Below are 21,302 nucleotides of genomic sequence, written 5' to 3'. Positions count from 1 at the left end.
CCACCGCCACCCCGGAACCTGATCACTGGCAGACCCGAGGGGCGACGCCAGCGCAGTCTGGGAGGGGGACGCTGGGCCGCGCGGACAGACGGCGAGCCATTAATCCTCCTGCCGCAGGGTTATCTGTATCCCTTGGTGCTTTGGGGTGGGGGGTGGGGGACTAAAGCCCCTGAAAGCTCTGAAAAGCTTGGAGGGCGGAAAGCACCCCCGCCCTTCCCCATGCCTCACCTCGTCCTCCTCTAGTACCCCAAGGTGACCTCGCGGCACATCAGGTAGCGAAGGCAGACGAGGCAGAGGACCTGTCCTGGGTGAGGATGGGCATGTGGGCAGGAGCAGGTCCCGGCCGGTAGTTGACAGAGGTCCGCCAGCTGTATGCGTTGTGGTTCACGGGCGGCCTCTCTTTATACCTTGCCCTATCCTGAAATCGAAGAGGCAGGTACTGCTTGACTCCAGCTCTACGCAGGAAGGAACGGGCCCAGAAAATGCTAGGGCTTTGTGAGGTCCTCCCCAGCCAGGGACTGACCGCTCACTACCGCCTCCTGGTGGTTGGTTCGCGGAGGCCCGTGACCCAAACCTATTCACCGGTGAGCTGGGAGAAAGCTGTAGCTTGACTAAAGAAACTCTGTTCCACCCCCCACCCCCACCCCCAGCCTTTGCTGCCCCCTGCCCTAGCCTTCATCCACCTTGTCATCTCCACGCTGCAGGACGAAATGAAGCTCATCATCCTGGAACACTATTCACAGGCCAGCGAGTGGGCAGCCAAGTACATTAGGAACCGCATCATCCAGTTTAACCCAGGGCCTGACAAGTACTTCACCCTGGGGCTCCCCACCGGTAAGGTGTGGGAAAGAGGTGGGGGGCGGCGGTAGCGGGCTTCCAAATTGCGGGAGGAGGGATAGATGGGGTTACAGAACAGATGGTCAAAACAAGGTAACCATAACAGGTAGTCATAATAAAGTAGTGGGGGTGGGTCACATGACCTTTGGAAACAAAGGTAGGGTTGATTATAAATAACTTTTAAAAACAAAGGCGTGATTGCCATTCCTGGAACAGGCAGTAAAGAGCCATTGTAGTTAAAGTCGCAGGTGGGGCTTAACGCAGTCCTTGAGAAACAGAGGCTTAATCATAAACCGGAAGGAACCTGGTTTGTCTTTCGTATAAGATGGCTTTTAAACCTAAGATGGAGGCAGGACTTCCATCCTATCTTAGCCTGGGCGCTCTAAGGCATTCCTTTTATGAGATAACTGTTACCTGCATATAGGGGCTACAGGCTGAGGACTGGTCATGGGAGAGCTAAGAAGTTAGTCATAACAAATTTTCTCTAAAGCTTGATTATAAACCCCCAATGTCTTCTGAAAAAAGCCGCAATGTTACCTTTACAGGAAGATATGTTGGCCAGGTGCCTCAAAAGTATCCTAAATATTTCTTTCACAGTTGGGGAGATAGATTGGCCTTAGTGGTTTTGTCTGACCCATCCACTAAAAAAAGGCCTTCAAACTTTTGCAGCAAATAACCTAGCAGTAAAATATTTCAGGCTTCGCTATTGTAGCTCATTCTGCCAGTGTAGGCTGGGGGAATATAGTCACAGACAGTGTGTATGTGCATGTGTGTGGCTATATGCCAATAAAACTTTATAGACATGGAAGTTTGAATTTTGATGTCATGAAGTTTTTTTTTGTTTGTTTGTTTTTTGTGTGTGTTTTTTTTTTTTTTTTTTTTTGAGACAGGGTTTCTCTGTGTAGCCTTGGCCAACCTGGACTCACTTTGTAGACCAGGCTGGCCTCGAACTCACAGCGATCCGCCTGCCTCTGCCTCCCGAGTGCTGGGATTAAAGGCGTGTGCCACCACGCTTGGCTTGAAGTATTCTTTTGATTAAAAAATAATTAAACATTTAAAACTATCTTGGGCTGGAGAGATGGCACAGCAGTCAAGAGCACTGCTGTTCTTGCAGAGGACCTGAGTCCAGTTCCTACACCCTTACCGGTATGCTCGCAACCTTCTGCAACCCTAGCTCCAAGGGCGTCAGAGCCCTCTGCTGGGGTCTGCAGGCACCTGCGCTCACACAGAGTCTCACACAAAGATATACGAAGAGTTAAAAGGAAATCTTTCACTAGGTAGTCTTGGCTAGCTAGACCAGACCCAGCTCAAACTCAGAGGTCTGCCTGCCTCTCCCCTCAGTGCTGGGATTAAAGGTGTGTACTACCATTCCTGGCAAGTGAGTCTTTTTAGCTGCCAAGTCACCTCTCCAGCCCCACTCAGTAGATAAGTTTTTGAGTGCCTGCTGTAAGCCAAGCAGTTAAAGTTCTGGGGATAAAACAGCAACATTTTTTAAAAAGAAAAGGAAAAGGGGGGTAGGGAGGGAGCATAACTACCTACTTGTTGAAGCTTAAATTATAGTGGGAAAGACAGAGTAAACAACTTAATTAGCAAAATGTAGAGTGTTTTAGAAGGCAGCAGGAGGGGAGAAAGGCGACCCAGGAGAGAGGCTGGGGGTAGCTTAGGGGGAGCTGTGTCAGATGTGGTGGCAGAGGAGGTCTGTGAGAAGGCTGCATGGGGGACAGCCTGAAGAAGTGACTTGGCCTTGAAGTTACTTGAAGGAACAGCATGGCCTGCAGAGAGGATGGTGGGTGCAGACCCCTTGGGGTGAAGCCCAGAGCGGGCTTGGCAGCCTTTGTGAGATTGTTTATCATGAGGCAGAAGGATGACAATAGACAGTTTTGAAAAGGAGGAGTGAGTTATCTCAGTTGGATGAGGTTGAGTTTTTTTTTTTTTCCTTCTGTTGTTTTATTTTGAAAAATTTCAAATATGCAAAGGAACTGAAATCAACAGTATAGTACTGTTTGTCCATATTCACTAGTTAGCACCTTGGCACATTTGCTTTTTTCCCTCTGATTATTTGCTGTATACCCATGTTGTTTGTTGTTGGAACCACATAAAAGAAAGTTCCAGACACCCTGACACTTTAAATCTTGCAGCCCATACCTCCCAAGAATGAGGGCATTCGTTCACAGGCCCCATAACCACTGTAGGCCCAAGGACAGGTCTGCCACAGTATTCTGCAATATCGCCTAATACAAAACCTATATTGGAACCTTTCCCTGGGAGTCTACAGTAATCATGTATGGGTGGCTAGTTTTGTTTGTTTATTTGTTTTCTTCTGAGACAGGGTCTCTCTGTGTAGCCTTGGCTGTCTTGGACTCACTTTGTAGACCAGGCTGGCCTCGAACTCATAGCGATCCGCCTGCCTCTGCCTCCTGCATGCTGGGATTAAAGGCATGCGCCACGATGCCCGGCTGGGTGACTAGTTTTTAATTTCCTTCTCCTTATCTGTAGACATGGCTAGGGAGTACTCCATCATTAAGCTTTCCCCTTGACTTTGTGCCCATCTGGGAAGGTTAGTTTTAAAGTAACCCAATATCCAATCTGGGTTCTTGCTTTTTTTTTTCTTCTGCAGCATTGCTGGAGATGGGGTCCATCACTGAGCCATACCCACAATTCAGCTCTTCTGCCTTTTACTCTCTTGTGCTCCTCCTCTTTGTGTGCTTACCTGCTCATGAGGCTCAACTCAGAACTTTGCTGTTGTTCTGATACGTCTCCCCTGAGCTCTGAAGCACAGGGTGGCCCTATCACAGCTGACAGCCCGGCTGTGTCCTCATTTCCACACAGTGGTCACTTCTAGGGCACTTAACCTCTATCTTCCTATCTGCAGCCCTGTGTCTTGCACATAGTCGATGCTGCTAGAACATCTCATCAGTAATCAAGTCTGGCCCTCGCTCAGGTGCTAATCGCGACTTCTGTCAGCTGTGTGGCGGGGCCCGTGGGACCCTCACAGCCCCGCCCCCTGGAGCGTACAGCCACCCACCGAGCATGGAGTAGATGCACGGTGGATGGGGCTGGCACATAGTGGGCCCTGCAGATCTGACACATCCTTCTCGATCCTCCTGGGAGCTGAAGGATGTTTGTGGTTGTGATGACGCTCCTAACTGCTACTCACAGGGAGCACCCCACTTGGCTGCTACCAGAAGCTGATCGAATACTATAAGAATGGGGACCTGTCCTTTAAATACGTGAAAACCTTCAACATGGACGAGTACGTGGGTGAGTGTCTTTCGTGTTCTTCTCAGTTCTAGGGGACTCACGTTCCTTCTCTCCCCGGCTCAGCCTTGGGGAGGAATGGCTGAGTTATTGGCACTTGTCTCTAACAGCCTTGCTTGCCCAGCTGTGAAATGGCTCTCACCTTGGTAGCTGTGTTAAAAGATGCCGTAGTTAATACAGAGGCTTCTTTTGCATAGCAGCCATTTTAGCGAATACTTGCTAAATAAGAGGGTGCACTTCCCCCTCTGTTTGATCCCCAACTCCATGCCACTTCTCTCTGGAACCCCTGCCCATGAGAGCTTGGGATCCAGGTTCTGTGACTGGACAGTTTTCCTTTAGCTGGTCTCTCTGCCAGGTACCCTTGGCGGAGGCCGAGACTTGGGCCCTTGATCTTCTGTCACCCAATCATTTTGTGATGGTTTCATTTTAAACATTAAAAAGCAAACAAACAGAAACCTGGTAAGATACATAAACATTTCCCGTCTTCAAACCTGGGTGTTTTGAAGTAGCCCAACCACTAGGGCCTAGGGAAAGGGTGGGTAAGGCAGGGGTGCTTTATCCCAGGTGGTTGAGGGCAGCCTGGGAAACAGACATTTCTGTTTAAAAAGCACAAACTCAAGACTGGCAAGATGGTTCATTGGTTAGGAACACATGCTGGCTTTAACCCCAGCACTGGGAAGGCAGAAGTAGGAGGATCTCAGTGAGTTCAAGGCTAGCCTGTTCTACCTAGCAAGTTCTGGGATAGTTAGGATTGCATAGACTGTGTGAACACCCACCCCTGCCAGAAAAAACACACTGCTCTTGCAGAGGCCCAAGTGCAGTTCTAGCACCCACCTCAGGTGGCTTACCTATAACTCTAGCTCCAGAGGATCCAACACCCCCTTCTGGCCTCCAAGGGTACTACATTCACGCACTCATGCCCCCAACCACCACACAGGACATCTTTTTCTTGAGCACTTTTTAATGTACAGTTGAGAAGTCTTGAATGCCCTCACTCAACTCTGAGACTCCTTCCAGAACTCTCAACTCTGCAGGGCTGAGACTTCCTGTCACACAACTTCCCAGTTCCCCCTCTTTCAGGGTGCCAGAACCCACTTCCCCAGCATCTGACTTCTCCAGGCATCTCCTGTGAATTTGACTACTTTTGCCTGGCTTTTGTGTAGCATGTTTGCAAGATTCATCCATGCATGGTATGTAACAGAATTTTTTTTTCTTTTTCCTTTTGGTTTCCTGAGGTCGGCTCTTGCTGTGTAGCCCAAGTTGGCCTAGAACTTAGGATCCTCACACTTCACCTCTCGAGTGCTGGGATTACAAGTGTGTGCTCTGCCACTGACGAATATTCTCAGTCTCTGATTTAAAAAAAAAAAAGTTTTGAGACAGGGCCTCACTATTGCTACCTTAGCTGGCCTGGAACTTACTGCGTAGATCAGGCAGGCCTTGAACTCCTAGAGATCCTCTGTCTGCCTTTGTCTGGGATTAAAGGCATGACTTTAAAGATTCTTTTTTGGGTTTTTGTTTGTTTGTTTGTTGACTTATTTGTTTTGAGACAGGGTTTCTCTGTGTAATAGCCCTGGCTGTCTTGGAATTTACTCTGTAGACCAGGCTGGCCTCTGCCTCTCGAGTGCTGAGATTAAAGGCATGGGCCACCATTGCCCAGCTGACTTTAAATATTCTTAATATTGAAATTGTCTTTAAACAGCCTTCTGGCTAAAAAAAAAAAAAAAATAACAGTTCTGAGAAGCTCTGATGTTCTCTCCACTCACTTCATGCTTAAGCCAGGGCTCAGGGTTAGTGGGATAATGGAGTGAGAGGTGGGATGGCTAGCGTCCTTCCCTGTGGACTCAGTCCTGCCACCCGGGTGGACAGGCTGCCTCCTGCTGCACAGTATCTCTAGACCGCAGCTTGTAATCATTTCCTGACAAAAAGGTGATGAGCCGGTGCTGGCGATGAGACTGAGCATCTCATGTGCCCAGCAAATGCTCTTCTACCACTGAGCTGCAGTGGGGTCAGAACAAGCTTTCCTAGTTCCCAGCACCCTCCCCCATCTGTAGCCACAGCCCAGCCCTGCAGCCACAGATAGTGGCCACGGGTGACTGCACACCAGCTCAGTCTGTCTTAGCTACATGGTGGAGGGTCAGCTGGGCAGTCTCCCAAGTGACCCTGAAGCCAGTGTGATCTCCTGGCATTCTCCCTGGGAGGAGGGCTGTGGCTCAGTCTCAGATGAGTGAGTGTCCCCCAACCCCACAGGCCTTCCTCGAGAACATCCAGAGAGCTACCATTCCTTCATGTGGAACAATTTCTTCAAGCACATTGACATCCACCCTGAAAACACCCACATTCTGGATGGGAATGCGGCTGACCTGCAGGCTGAGTGCGACGCCTTTGAGGAGAAGATCCAGGCTGCGGGCGGGATTGAACTCTTTGTTGGAGGTGAGGTGGCACGTTCTGCAGTGCATATCCAGGCCCAGGCCTAGAGTGGCTGCAGTACATGGGCAGGAGAAGAGGATGCCATGCCCACCCCCATGTGGCCTCTCAGTGCTGGCAACACTGTCTGTCACCATGTGGGGCAGGGAAGGTATAGGGTGGGAGCCCCAGGTCCAGCCTCAGCCCTTTTGCTCAGGAACTGTGACCTGAGGAGTCCTCTTTCTGATGGCCTCAAGACTGCCTTTCCAGGCCGGGCGTGGTGGCGCACGCCTTTAATCCCAGCACTCGGGAGGCAGAGGCAGGCGGATTGCTGTGAGTTCGAAGCCAGCCTGGTCTACAAAGTGAGTCCAGGATGGCCAAGGTTACACAGAGAAACCCTGTCTTGAAAAACCAAAAAAAAAAAAAAAAAAAAAGACTGCCTTTTCAAACAGCCACATAACCTAGTCATAGACTCTGTAGTTCCAGAAGATACTGTTCAGTCCTTGCGTGCTGTCATCAGTTGAACCCCAGGCCCCAGAAGCATGGGAACTTGGGCTCCTGCCTCTTGGACATGTGCTCTTATTCCCCTGGGCTGCCAACAGTGTCCACACGCTGTCATGTTAGGAGTCACCTTCGGCTTAAAGTTGGATGGTATTTTACTCCTTACTCTAACTCTTATAAGAGAAAGAAGAGGGCTGGGCATGGTGGCAGCATCTTTAATCCCAGCACTTGGAAGGCGGAAGCTGGTAGATCTCTGAGTTTACATACGGAGTTCTAAGCCAGGCGCTCTGGCGCACGTCTGTAGTCCCAGCACTCAGGAGGCAGAGGCAGGTGGATCGCTGTGAGTTCGGGGCCATTTTGGTCTACAAAGTGAGTCTAGGACAAAAGGAAGAAAGAAAAAGAAAGAAAGAAGAAAAGAATAGTAGTGGGGAGGGCAGGAGTTTGCAAGTCCTAAGCACTTTTAACTCTGGGCAGGAGGGAGGGAGTTGTCCAGGGTGGGAGGGAGCTACTTTACACAGTTCTGAAGCAAGTTACCAGAGTCTGTGTGTGCCTCAAGTAGACGAGGTGGGGAGGGAGGTCACATGCTTGAGGTAGACCTGATTGAGGGTACAAATGAGAAGAAATGCAGTTTTCAAAGCTTTTATTTGGAGCAGAGGAGACTGAAGTTTTCAGTCCTTGGGGCTCAGAGCTGCTCTGCCATCTCTGCAGGCATTGGCCCCGATGGACACATTGCCTTCAATGAGCCGGGCTCCAGTCTGGTGTCCAGGACCCGGGTGAAGACTCTGGCCATGGACACCATCCTGGCCAACGCTAGGTTCTTTGATGGAGATCTCGCCAAGGTGCCCACCATGGCCCTAACCGTGGGCGTCGGCACTGTCATGGACGCTAAAGAGGTGAGAGTTCAAGGCTCAGTCCCCCAGCCTCTGCTAGGGTTGGGCCAAGTGTCATTCTCTTGTACATTTTAAGCCATGCAGGCACCAAGTCTGCATTCTTACTAAAGACGAACTCTTCACAACTAAAGATAAACTGCCAGCTGGTCTTGACACTGCTTTTCCTCCAACTTGGGGGTGAGGCCATTCCTGAGGTCTTGCCTGTGTCTTAGGGGCCAGGGCCTGGCCATCTCTCTGCTAATGTACCCCTTTCACACAGCTTGTGGGCAGAGGCTCTCAGCACCACTAATGGAGGAGTAAGAATTTGTACATGCCCAGGTACTGAGCAGACACTTTTGGTCCCTGTGGTTAGTCACTGTTTGAAAGAACCCCTTTCCTGCAGCCCAAGACTGCTGCTACATCCTTAGTCCTGTGCCTGAGGGCAACAAGGCAATAAAATGTAATTAGAATGTTTTGGGATGATTTTAGTGAGTTTTCTTTTTCTTTTTCTTTTCTTTCTTTCTTTCTTTTTTTTTTTTTTTTTTTTTTTTTGGTTTTTCGAGACAGGGTTTCTCTGTGTAGCCTTGGCCATCCTGGACTCACTTTGTAGACCAGGCTGGCCTCGAACTCACAACGATTCGCCTGCCTCTGCCTCCCGAGTGCTGGGATTAAAGGCATGTGCCACCACGCCCGGCTTTTTTTTTTTTTTTGGAGTTTTCTCCTAGAAAATCAGACATCATTTTAATTTTATGTTTTGTGATTCCAGTTTCCTTACTGTGTCTGAATTTTACTTTTTCTTATTTTTCAAAATCATATATCTCATGTGTGAGTCTCTGCACATGTATCTGTGTGTATGCAAATGCATGCCACAGCACTCTCATGGAGCTCAGAACTTGAGTCATTTCTCTCCTTCTGCCATGTGGGGCCCAGGGATGATCTCCTTGTCAGGCTTGGCTGCAAGCACCTTTACTTACCGAGCCACTCGCTAGCCTGTGCATTTGAATCTTAAAGCATTTTCTTTCTCTTTCTGAGTCGTTATACTCAGTGAGAAATGGCTGTAGACGTTTACTCTCCAGTCTCTTTGCTCAAGTCTGTAAGCAAGCATCTAAGTCAGAGGAAAGGTGGATGTTAGTGAGTTGTGGTGCCTGGATTTCCACTGGGTGGCCTGAATCCATCCCTCAGGGTCTGCTTGCCTCTTGAAAGCATGAGGGTTTGGAGGCCAGTCATACCACAGAGGGCATCTGACCTGAGAAAGGACCAAGGACAGGAAATAAGTTGGCATCTGTCTCCTCCCTCTGCCTTTAAGAGCAGTAGTGCATTCCTTAATTCCAGCACTCGGGAGGCAGAGGCGTGAGGATCTCCTGAGTTCAAGGCCAGCCTGGTCTGCAGATGGAGTTCTAGGCCAGGTATCACTACACGCTGTGAGACCTTGTCTCCCACTGGCCACTCTATGGCGGGAGTAGAGGACTTCAGACGGAAGGGGAGTCTGTAAAGCTGAGTTCTTTAGGGTCACCTCTCAGCATGCGTGTTCTTGGTATCTTAGCTCTGGAGTAGAGCCCTGCCTTTGCTTTCTATAACAGGAAACACCAGCACACTATAACAGTCACACTAGCACTGTCAATGCTCTGACCTTGAAAGAGAGCAGACACAGGGACAGCCTTTCTGAGAGTCAACCGTGGGGCCTGCAGATGACTCCTGCCATGGCTACCCAAGCTGCGTGTCTCCATCACTGGCCTGTTCTCTGACCCCCAGGTGATGATCCTCATCACAGGTGCTCACAAGGCTTTCGCTCTGTACAAAGCCATTGAGGAGGGCGTGAACCATATGTGGACTGTGTCGGCCTTCCAGCAGCATCCCCGAACCGTGTTTGTATGTGACGAGGATGCCACCCTGGAGCTCAAAGTGAAGACAGTCAAGTATTTCAAAGGTGGGGCCCAGGCAGTGGACAAACCCCCAGGCAGGCTTTTGGGAGGAAGGAGGGATGACCTGACTTTTGTTCTGGGTTTTATGTCATTTGTTTAAATTTATTTGAGTCAGGGTCTCACTTGTGTAGCCCTGGCTGACCTAGAACTAGCTCTGTAGATTAGGCTGGCCGCGAACTCACAGAAATTCACCTGCCTCTGCCTCCTGAGTGCTGGGATTAAAGGTGTGTACCACCATACCCTGCCCCTATTTTTTTTGTTTGTTTGTTTTGTTTTTGTTTTTCGAGACAGGGTTTCTCTGTGTAGCCTTGACCATCCTGGACTCACTTTGTAGACCAGGCTGGCCTCGAACTCACAGCGAGCCGCCTTCCTCTGCCTCCCGAGTGCTGGGATTAAAGGCGTGTGCCACCACGCCCGGCTTCCTATTTTATTTTTATTTTCACTCTGTAGCCTCCAAATCCTGTCTCAGCCCCTTGAGTGCTGGAATTAGAGGCACTACTACCACACCCGACTTATTCCGGACATTTTAATCCACATCTATGGTCTTTTGTGTATATGTGGACGTATGTGATCTATGCATGTTTGCATGCTGTGGTATACCTGTGAAGATCGGAGGTCAAGTTTGGAGTTGGTTCTTTGTACCTAACTTTATTTTTGTTTGTTTATTTGTTTTTGTTTTTTGAGACAGGGTTTCTCTGTGTAGCCTTGGCCATCCTGGACTCACTTTGTAGACCAGGCTGGCCTCAAACTCACAGCGATCCACCTGCCTCTGCCTCCTGAGTGCTGGGATTAAAGGTGTGCGCCACCACGCCTGGCTGTACCTAACTTTATATGGGTTCTGGGGACCAAACTTTGGTGACCAGGCTTGTATAGCAAATACCTGTACTGAGCCATCTTGCTAGCCCACCACCTATGACCTCAGTAATAGTCAAACTGTACTGCTCCATGTTATGGTCATTCCTCTTTCTGTCCTTGACTGGAAGGGTCTGTTTCTGGAGATGTGTTACTGGGGAGTCAGGGAGATGCAGTCACAGACCATATGGTAACCCTGCAATACATGGAGCCTCAAGCTTTTTCTATCAGACCTTGTACAGGCATTACTCCATAGCTGGGGCACTGAACCAGCTCTATGGGGAACTTTGTTTCCTTTAAAAGGATGCCTGCTAGAGCAGTTGAGAGGATAGCTTTTCTAGAGTGCCTGCCCCATAATTGTAAAACCCTAGTTTTAAGCACTTAAATGGCAATCCTCATTCGTTAAGCAGCTAAATTAGGATTTGCCCTTTGCTGAAAAGAATAATCTTTATGCAGCCCACTCCCACAGTGGCAGGGCTGACAGAAGCTGTGAGCTCTGTCGTTGTTTCCCAGAAACCAACTATATTCAGTGTTTGGAGATCACAGAGCTCAAGGTCTGCTCTAGGCCACTGGAGAGCCTCATGGTGTTCCTCTTGAGACCTGTGGAACTTTCACCTGCATTGACTACTGTTTGCTTTAAATTTGTTACAGGTTTAATGCTCGTTCACAACAAGTTGGTGGACCCCCTGTACAGTATCAAGGAGAAGGAAATTGAGAAAAGCCAGTCTGCTAAGAAGCCATACAGTGACTAGCTTGTGCTGGGCGTGGCGCTGAGTACCTCAGAGGGACGGGCAGGTCTTTCTGGAAACTGTAGGAGAGTAGAATTACTTTTCAGTCCACTGTGGTTGCTGCAGATCCTGGGCTGGGAACACCTGTCTGGGGGCTTTAGCTATGGGGAGCACTGTAACTTTGCCCCTCCTCCTTCAGTGCTGGGGGTTGAACATGGGGCCTTGTACATGCCAGGCAAGTGCTTGACTAACTGAGCTATGTTCCCAACCTTCTGCCCCCTTTTCATGATTTTTTTGGTAACTATCAAGAGAAGATCTCTGTCATTGCCTGTCATTATACCCAAGTGAGGACTCTCGCTTTCCTTTCTGCCCCCACGCACATGGGCACACTCCCGTCAGGAAGTCCTATCTGGAAGTACACTCTCGGGTGGCCTGTGCACTTCGGACATAGCCTTTTTGGAGTCTTGAGAGGCCCTCTTGTGCAGGGCTGCCCGTGAGAATCTTTGTGAAAGAGCGCACATCCAGAACCTGAATAAGGCACAAGGAAGCAGCCCTACCTGCTTGAACCAAGCAGGGGAGAAGCCTGTCCCTTTCCCGCTGAGTGGATACTCTTGCGCTGCTGTCAACAGCTAGCCATCCTGTAAGCAGGCTTTCTGGGTAGGATTTGGCATGGTGGCTAAGGTGGCTTTCCAAAGGCCAACCGTGTCTTGTTTTCTCTCAAGATTCCAACAAGAGAAAAGAGGAAGCCCTATTCCCATCAAAGCAGTTTTTCTCACTGCATTCTTTGTTTTGGTTTTTTTCTGGGACAGGGTTTCTTTGTAGACCAGGCTGGCCTCGAACTCACAGAGATCTGCCTGCCTCTGCCTCCCAAGTGCTGGGATTAAAAGCATGAGCCACCACTGCCTGGCCTTTCACCACATTCTTACACACTCCCTAGTGAGGAGGTCCACTCAGACAAGGCCATGGTTTCAGTGTTTTTTACCTAAGGTGGAGACCTGGCATCTGCACACACATGCTGTGCTCTCCTACTTCCTCAGAGTGCCAAGACTATACACACGCCCGTACCATCTCCTTGCTTAAGCGACCCTATCATTCCCACCTCTGATGTTCTCAGAGCACCAGAAATACAAATCTCCAGCCACTGTCCTTCAAGCCCCCTTCCCAGGCTCCTTTGCTCAGCCTGTCTTTATATTCTCACTCTATGGAGTAGTTGCTGCCTCCTCTTCTGTCTTTGTGCCTGTCTGAAGCTACAGGTGCCTATTTCCAGGAGAAGTTTTTCAGATCATGGCCCAGGCCCCTCTAGAAGTACTGTCTGGTACCAGCATTTTGTTTGTAGTTTTTATATGTGATTGTGATGTCATTCTATGTTAAGCTAATGGATCAATTGACTTGTTTATGATGTGATATTTTCTATTAAATCTAGTATTTTCAAATAAAATGTATCATTTGCGGACTTTGACATTCTCCTGAGTTACTATTACATTGCTGTGAAGAGACACCATGACCAAGGCAACTTACAGAAGAAAGAACAGTTAACTGGGGACTTGTGTACAGTTTGGGAGGGTTAGTTCATCATCATGGCAAGGAGTGTGGCAGCAGGCAGGCACTGAGAGCTTACATCTTAGCTGCAAGATGGAGGCAAGGAAGAAAGACTGCCCCAGACTGCAGAAGGTTATCTTCTGAAATACATTTGGGAAACCCCTGTAAACATGCTTTGAAGGGAAAGAAGAGAGTGTGGGTCACAGAGCAGGCTGCAGTCTAGCCTGGCTTGTTTTTCCTTGGCCCTGGGGCTGAGGATGGGTGCTGTCTGGCTGCTGCACACAGGACCTGCTCTTCGCCCAGAGCCTGCCTTTGGAGAAACCTGAGTAAGTAACAGAAGGGTACTAGGACAGTGGGAGTCAGTAAAATGTACAGGAAGCTTTGGGGGGCTGTTTACTGTAGTCTACGGTTGGACAAAACTGAAAAAGCAAAATGAGTTTAATGTTTTGGGAAGTAAAAGCTGCCACTGAACCCCAATCTCCACCAGGAGAGTAACTGAAAATCAGGTCATCAGCAAATCTATTGAAGATCAGGTTAACGCTGAGGTACCATTCAGAACTGGTAAACTAACCAGCAGGAAAAGCGTCTAATGAAGAGTGAACATGGCACCTATGATGGTCTGAATAAGGCTCACATTTGAATGCTTAGTCACCAAGGAGTAGCACTATTTGAGAGCATTAGAAGGATTAGGAGGTGTGACCTTGTTGGAGGACCTAGGTCACTGGAGGTGGCTTTTAAGGTTTCAAAAGCCCAGACCATGCCTAGAGTCTCTCTGCCTACAGATCAGGATGTAGCTCTCAACCACTGCCCAGTGCCACGCTCCCTGCCATGATGACAACAGACTCATCCTCTGAAAATAAGCAAGCCCTCAATTAAATGCTTGCTTTTATATAAGAGTTGCCTTGGTCATTGTGTCTCCTTACAGCCGTAGAACAGTGACACCCCTATATAAACTAGTGAGGAATGAATAAAACAGCATAGCTTTATACTCTATTCTCAAAGCAACTATCTGATCTCTTCAGTCTTAAAGACTAAAAAAGACTAAAAATTAAGCACATATGTGAAAAACAGTTGGAATAAACAGATGGGTGATACACTAATGTTCTGATAGAAACTGAGATGTACACTGGCAATCAGCTATTAAAAATAAGGCAGGGGTCAGAAATGCTGTTCAGTGGATGCTCCCCCAGCAGCATTGTAACACTGACAGGTGCATGTATGGTTAAGTGAAGTCACTGGCAGAGTATTCTGAATCAACATATCCAATTAAGGAGGTACAATAAGAAACCAGGAGCTGCCTTTAAATCCAGCACTCAGGAGACAGAGGCAGCTGGATTTCTGTGAGCTCAAGGCCAGCCTGGTCTACATAGTGAGTTTTAGGACAGCCAGAGGTACATAGTGAAGTCCTGTCTCAAAAAAAAAAAAAGAAAGAAAGAAAGAAAGAAAAGAAAGTAGGGGGTGTTACAGGATATTTCATCCTCTTGTGAATTGTGAAAATCTGTTTCTAGTTGTGGAATGGCTCAGCCCTAACACACACACCTTTAACCCAAGAGCTAAATAAAATCAACCCTACCTCAAGAGGTGGAGCAAGAAACCAGCTGACGGATTACACAGGAAGGAGGGACACTGAGAGAAGGGATTTAAGCCAGCTTGGAGAAGGAGGAGCTTTGGGCTTTTGCCCTTTTCCTTTTGGGATTTGTGCTGGGTAGAAAGGCTTTTTTCCTTCAGGGGCATCTGCTGAGAAGGAAGATCAGCTGGGTGCTTTCTCTGCCTCTCTGATGCTGGTTTCCACCCCTGCATCTGGCTCCTGAGTCTTCACTGGGAAAGTCTAATGCCTGGGACTTTTCATTAAAACAACAAAGGGATGCCAGGCAGTGGTAGGCCACACCTTTAATCCCAGCGCTCAGGAGGCAGAGGCAGGTGGCGGATCTCTGAGTTTGAGGCCAGCCTGGTCTATGAGCTAGTTCAAGACAGCCAAGGCTACACAGAAAAAAAAAACCTGTCTCAAAAATCTCAAGATAGACAGACAGATGACAGACAGGGGAAGGAAGCTACTTTTCAAAACTTGTACTGATAGAATTTATATGCCAGTAAAGTCTTCCGATGTAAATCCCGTGGTTTTAAGTTTGGAGTTGTGGGACTTCTGAGCCACATCCCTTTCCTGTTCTCCCTTTAGCTCCAAGTGAGTATAGATAGTTCTATCTGGGGTATGTGTTGAAGGTTAAACTAGGGCGTTGCATATGCTAAGCACAGGCACCTTTCCCATCTCCTTCTAGAAATGTCACAGAAATAAAGTTATATGACATCTTTTGTGTTTGGTTTCTTACACTAAGTGGACGGTATTTAAAGTTAGTTCACATGGCATGTAGCAGTAGTCCACTCCTCTTCATTGTCCAGCAGTGTTCCATTGTGGGATAACTTTCTTTTATCCAGTCAAGAAAGGGCAGGAGAGATGGCCAGCAATCAAGAGCACTTGTTGGCCATACAGAGAACCAGGGTTCAATTCCCATAGTCCCACTCCAGGGGACCCAACAGGCACATACATACATTCATGTGTGTGTGTGTATTATGTGAGTGTATAATTACATATAATGTAAAATAAAAAATGTTAAAGGTTCAAATAGACATGAAAAACATATGAGATAGGGAAAAAGGCTTAATGGTTACCAGTGAATAGGATACATTTGATGCAACGTGGGACCTTGCAAAGATTTGGCTTCTGGGGTCTATTCTCCTGGTAGTTCCATGGTAGTCATCCTGTACCACCCAGGGCCTTTGTAGGTCAAGTGGGACATGCACTGTGGGCTCCCTGGAGAGAAGCGCACCATACATTTGGGGCAGAGATTATGGTGGGCCTGAAATAACCTTAGAAAATAAAGATGCTTCAAGATGTGTGCAGCAGTGTTGAGAGGATGGCAGCCAGCTCAATGGGATTGCGTTTTTCAGCTGCCAGACCAACAGTTTGGTTAAAACTGCTTAATGGCCAGGTGTGGTAGCACACACCTTTCATCCCAGCACTTGGGAGGCAGAGGCAGGTGGATGCTGTAAGTTTGAGGCCAGCCTGGTCTACAAAGCGAGTCCAGGACAGCCAAGGCTACACAGAGAGACCCTGTCTCAAAAAAAAAAAAAAAAAAAAAAAAAAAAAAAAGGCTTAATGGCTCAGTGTATGGTACAAGCCTTATTAAGTCAGGAAGATCTTGAATTCAAGGCTAGCCTGGGTCACACATCAAAACCTCTATCTCAATAACACAGTTGTTAGGGACAAGCTCAATCCGTACAACAGTAAGCCTAATATTCGAGGTGTGTGGAGGCGCGTACAGACATTTCAGCAGGGATGGAGAGAATGTTCAAGTTTTACTTGGTGTAGTAAAAAGAGGCAGCATGGACATGTGTATGCCACCAGCTACTGAGTAGGGATGGAAACGAGAACTCAGCCCAAGGTTCCCCTACTCAAATGTTACTTACAAGAGCTATCCTCCCCTCCATATAAAACTCTGTGCCCAACCCTCCCCTCAGAACTGCCTTCATGGGGGCAAACAGGCTGTGGCATGTCTTCAAGCTCAATAATTCCTCCCTGGCTGTGTTCAGTCTATGGATGAACTCGCTAAGAACATTCACAGCCAATGTCTGACTTTTGTTTGTTTGTTTTGTTGTTATTGTTTTTTTAATTCTATGTGCATTGTTTTAAGAGTGTCAGATCCCTTGGAACTGGAGTTACAGACAGTTGGCGAGCTGCCATGTGGTTGCTGGGAGTTGAACCTGGGTCCTTTGGAAGAGCAGACAGTGCTCTTAACTATTGAGCCATCTCTCCAGCCTTTGTTTTGTTTTTCGAGATGGGGTCTCTCTGTGATAGTCTCGGCTGTCCTGGACTCGCTTTGTAGACCAGGCTGGCCTCAAACTCACAGCAATCCGCCTGCCTCTCCCTCACCTCCTGAGTGCTGGGATTAAAGGTGTGGCCCACCACGCCCAGCTGACTTTTTTTTTTAAGATTATTTATGCAAGCCAGGTGGTAGTGGCGCACGCCTTTGATCCCAGCACTTGGGAGGCAGAGCTAGTTGGATCTCTGTGAGTTTGAGGCCAGCCTGATCCACAAAGCAAGTCCAGGACAACCAGGACTACACAGAGAAATTCTGTCTCAAAAAAACAACAAACAAAAACAAAAAGATTACTTACACAGTGCTCTGACTGCATATACACTTGCAGGCCACAAGAGGGCATCAGAGCACAGTATAGATGGTTGTGAGCCACTATGTGGTTGCTGGGAATTGAACTCAGGACCTCTGGAAGAGGAGTCAGTGCTCTTAACTATGAGCCATCTCTCCAGCCTGCCAATGTCTAACTGTTAACTTTCTTTTGTACCTTGCTGACATTCCTATCCTTTCACGTCTCTTGTTATCGAAGACTTTAGTATGTTACTTCTCCGTCAACTTAAAACCTATATCATATCTAAGTCTGGTATGCATTGTCTGCTTCTCTTCTGGCATGGCTTTATATTGGAAACTAGACCTGATGTATTGGGAACTTGAGCTAAAGCCAGAAAGCCTTTCATGCACTCGTGTTACTTATGTGAGCCTGTGTCTAATGGTTGCTGTAGCGGTGCCTGAGTTTTCGTGCTTTGCTTTCTAACCCTGTGTTCAGGTTTCCATAAACATCCTAATTATGTCCAAGTCTTACTGCTGTCTCAGTGGTCATCAGGGTTCTCAGGAGCCCTGCTGATGGCCCCTATTACAGAGGAATAACATTCTAGAATCTTTTATTAAACCCCTCCCACCCCTGCCGCATCCCATTAGGTGAAAGCCCCTGGGCTGGGAATTTCCTAGTTTTCTTCCCCCACCCCATTCTTCAAGTGACAGGAAGGCCAGAGGGGCCAAAGGAGGTCTACCAAAATAATAGTTCCTAGCCAGGCGTGCTGGTGCACACCTTTAATCCCAGCACTAGGGAGGCAGAGGCAGGCAGATCTCTGTGAGTTCGAGGCCAGCCTGGTCTACAAAGTGAGTCTAGGACAGCCAAGGCTACACAGAGAAACCCTGTTTCGAAAAACAAACAACAAAAAATAGTCCCTGACGTCAAGGTTCTGTCTGAGAACAAGGTCTGGAGTATTTTAAGTATGTTTCTGTGGCTCCCTTCACTTCCTCTGTCCAAAGCACAAGAAGGTGGAATTTCCTGGGTTCAAGATTAGGGCCAGTAGCTCTATTTTTATTGACGTAGCAACTGCTGCTGCCACCTGCTGGCTGTGTTCATAACAGTACTCGGGAAATGTGACTGCTAGTCAATTTTTTTTTACAATCATTTTCAAAGCAGGTAGCATATGCACAGCGTTAAGGTTCTTCCTTAGTTACTCTTGGTAAAAACATATATGAGATTTATAATTTTAACTAGAACCTTCCACTACTAAAAATGACCCTACTTAGCCCTGGTGTGATGTTGCACACCTTTAGGTCCACCACTTGGGAGGATGAGGTAAGTGGATCTTTGAGTTCAAGGCCAGCCTGGTCTACAGAGTGAGTTCCAGTACAGCCCACCACAGCCAAGGACACACAGAGAGACCCTGCCTCAAAATAAAAGGGGGAGGAGAAAGAGGTGGAGAGGAGGGAAGGAAGGAAAAAAGGGAAGGAGGAAAGAGGAAAAACTAGAACAACCTTACTGACCATGCTACAGATCTAGCCAGCTAGATCCAGGCTTTTCTGCTTGTCGTACCTCAAGACAGGAAAAGATGCGTCATGCACATCCTGGTCCAGCTGAGATAGTGGGCTTGTCCTTTCACACCAACTCAGGACTGGTATGGGTTGACCCCGTGTATTGATTCACTTGCCCAGTGTATAAATGCCATTTCTTTCTTCAGGTAACTGAGCAGCAAAATAACAGGTAAAAACCTAAAACTATATACAAAGCTAGTGAAATGTCCTGAGTGGTAACTAATTTATTAAAGCTACAAATAAAAATAATTTCACTGGCTTGCTCATGTTGCAGTTTTCAGCCTCTCATTAATCCAGATGCGTCAATATATAATGGATATTTATCTATACAACTAATAAAAATAGGTGGAACAACTGTGACGGCCAAGAGGTATCTAAGGAAACAGGTGATTAAATGCAATGTGATATGCAGAGATGAGAGATCCTGGAACAGAAAACACACACAAGGAAAAAAAAACCTAAGAAAATTGGTCTAAGACATGGCCAGATAAGTGTTGGCCATTGATGGTGCCATATCACTAACATATGTCAACAATGGGGAAGCAACATGGGCTATAAAGGGACTTGAATACCAGCTTTGCAGTTTGGGGTAAATTCCCACCCTATTTAAAGATATATATATTATGTGTGTATATATATATTTTATGTATACTGGTACTTTGTATGTACATCTGCACACCAGAAGACAGCATCAGACAGTTGTGAGCCACTATGTGAGTACTGGGAATTGAACTCAGGACTTTTGGAAGAGCAGTGAGTGCTCTTAACCACTGAGCCATCTCTTCAGCCTTTCTACCCCTCTCCCTTACCCCCCTCCCTATTTTTGAGACAGGGTTTCAAGTAGCCCAGTCTGGCCTGGAACTCACTACATGGCTGAGGCTGGCCTGGAACTCTATCTCCCATCTTCCCTCCCCAGTGGTGAGATTACAAGCATGTACCACCATGCTTTGTTTCTTCATAGTTTTCTAGGAATCAAAAATTAGGTTTCTTTTTGAAAATAGATTAAACAAAATGCATCTCAGTTGATAAAGGCAGGCCAAAATCACACAACGTGATGGCCAGTATTTCAAGAAAAAAAAAGTTATTTTGTATCTAAGGGTGTTTTGTTGCTGTTTTTTTGGTTTTTCGAGACAGGGTTTCTCTGTGTAGCCTTGGATGTCCTGGACTTGTTTTGTAGATCAGGCTGGCCTCGAACTCACAGAGATCCACCTGCCTCTGCCTCCTTGAGTGATGGGATTACAGGCATGGGTGTTTTTGTTTCAGTCCCAAACATGAGATGTTAAACTGCCTCATGAGAAGGTGGGTGATCTTTTTCAGCTGGGGGACTGCCTTGTCCAGGGGCAAAAACATCCTGTTGTGGACTCTGATAGGGTATAAATAAGAGTCCAAAGAGAGAGAGAGAGAGAGAGAGAGAGAGAGAGAGAGAGAGAGAGAGAGAGAGAGAGAGAGAGAGAAGAGGTTGCTTTGCATCATTTTGTGTCACCTGGCTTCACATTGCTTTACTACTTTGCTCCACTTCAAGACATTCCTAAAGAGAAAGGCTCCAGAGAACATTTGAAGGAAGCTGCTGCTGCTTTGTGCTGTTGTTGCTATTTTCCGTTTGCTGATGTTGTTTGTTGTTTATCTGGACTGCTGGAATCCTGACAACAAAGAGTGGAAACACCCCAAGGAACTGAGTCTATAAAGGTCTAAGTCCCTTGTCCCTGCTAACCTTCTTCTTCTCCTACCTAGGGTAGGTGGGGTGGAAGGGAGGTAAAGGCATTAAGGAATCCCTGAAAAAGTAGATTAAAAAAAAAAAAAAAAATCAAAGCCTACAATATTCAGGTGAGTAAACAAGTCTCAGAAGGCTAACTCATTAAAAGACACACAAGTGAGGGCTTTCCTGTTTCCCTCCTGACTGTAAAGGCTTCATACTCCCTTCTACGATATCATCAACAAACTGCACAGCAGCTCCAATAAAGGATCATTGTAATTTATCAAATAGCTCATGAACCAGAGCATGTCAGTGGCTACACTGAAACACCAAACTGAATTCCTGCTAATATTTCTCTCAGTGATTTACTCAGCAGTCATCTGATTTCCATTTCTTACCCTTGTTTCTTTTGTTTTTTGTTTTGTTTTGTTTTCCAAGACAGGGTTTCTCCATCACTCTGGTTGTCCTGGACTTGCTCTTGAGACCAGGCTGGCCTCAAATGCACAGAATCTGCCTGCCTGAGTGCTGAAAGTATAGGCCTGTGCCACTGTGCCTGGCTTTTCAACTTAATATTTTTTTTAATTTTTATTTATTTTGTGTATATGAGTGCTTTATTTGCATATATACCTTCATGCCAGAAAAGGACATCAGATCACATTATGGATGGTTGTCAGCCACCATGTGGTTGCTGGGAATTGAACTCAGCTCCTCTGGAAGAGCAGACAGTGCTCCTAACCATGGAGCCATCTCTTCAGCCCCCTCGACTTGTTTTTTTTAACTCTAATGATTATATAAAATGTGCTGGATGGAAACCCATGAAAAGAACATGTTCCAACAACATATGTGCCCTGAGTAAAAAGGGGAGGTGCGTTCTGGGACTCTTCCTTCTTGATTTAAGAATGTTGGGGCGGGGGCAGAGGGTCACTTAGTGGCAGGACTCAGGCTCAGGCTCAGCATACTTGAGGTCTTGGGTCAATCTCCAGAACAAAAACAAAGAACAAAAC

The 21,302-nt window shown here is 47.2% G+C and overlaps 1 protein-coding gene across 1 annotated transcript; it reads left to right on the top strand.

Moving 5' to 3' along the window:
* The first annotated feature begins 393 nt into the window (after positions 1-393).
* Gnpda1 (glucosamine-6-phosphate deaminase 1) lies at positions 394-11,446 on the top strand. The gene is made up of 7 exons (XM_051163402.1): positions 394-584; positions 705-834; positions 3,997-4,098; positions 6,343-6,525; positions 7,708-7,892; positions 9,621-9,795; positions 11,294-11,446. Exons 1-7 carry the CDS (start codon positions 483-485, stop codon positions 11,392-11,394), a joined length of 978 nt encoding a protein of 325 aa, XP_051019359.1. The 5' UTR covers positions 394-482; the 3' UTR covers positions 11,395-11,446.
* Positions 11,447-21,302: the final 9,856 nt, after the last annotated feature.

This window comes from Acomys russatus, chromosome 20 (genome assembly GCF_903995435.1).
Source record: "Acomys russatus chromosome 20, mAcoRus1.1, whole genome shotgun sequence".
NCBI classification, from domain to species: domain Eukaryota; kingdom Metazoa; phylum Chordata; class Mammalia; order Rodentia; family Muridae; genus Acomys; species Acomys russatus.
This window is presented reverse-complemented; position numbering and strand designations above follow the sequence as displayed.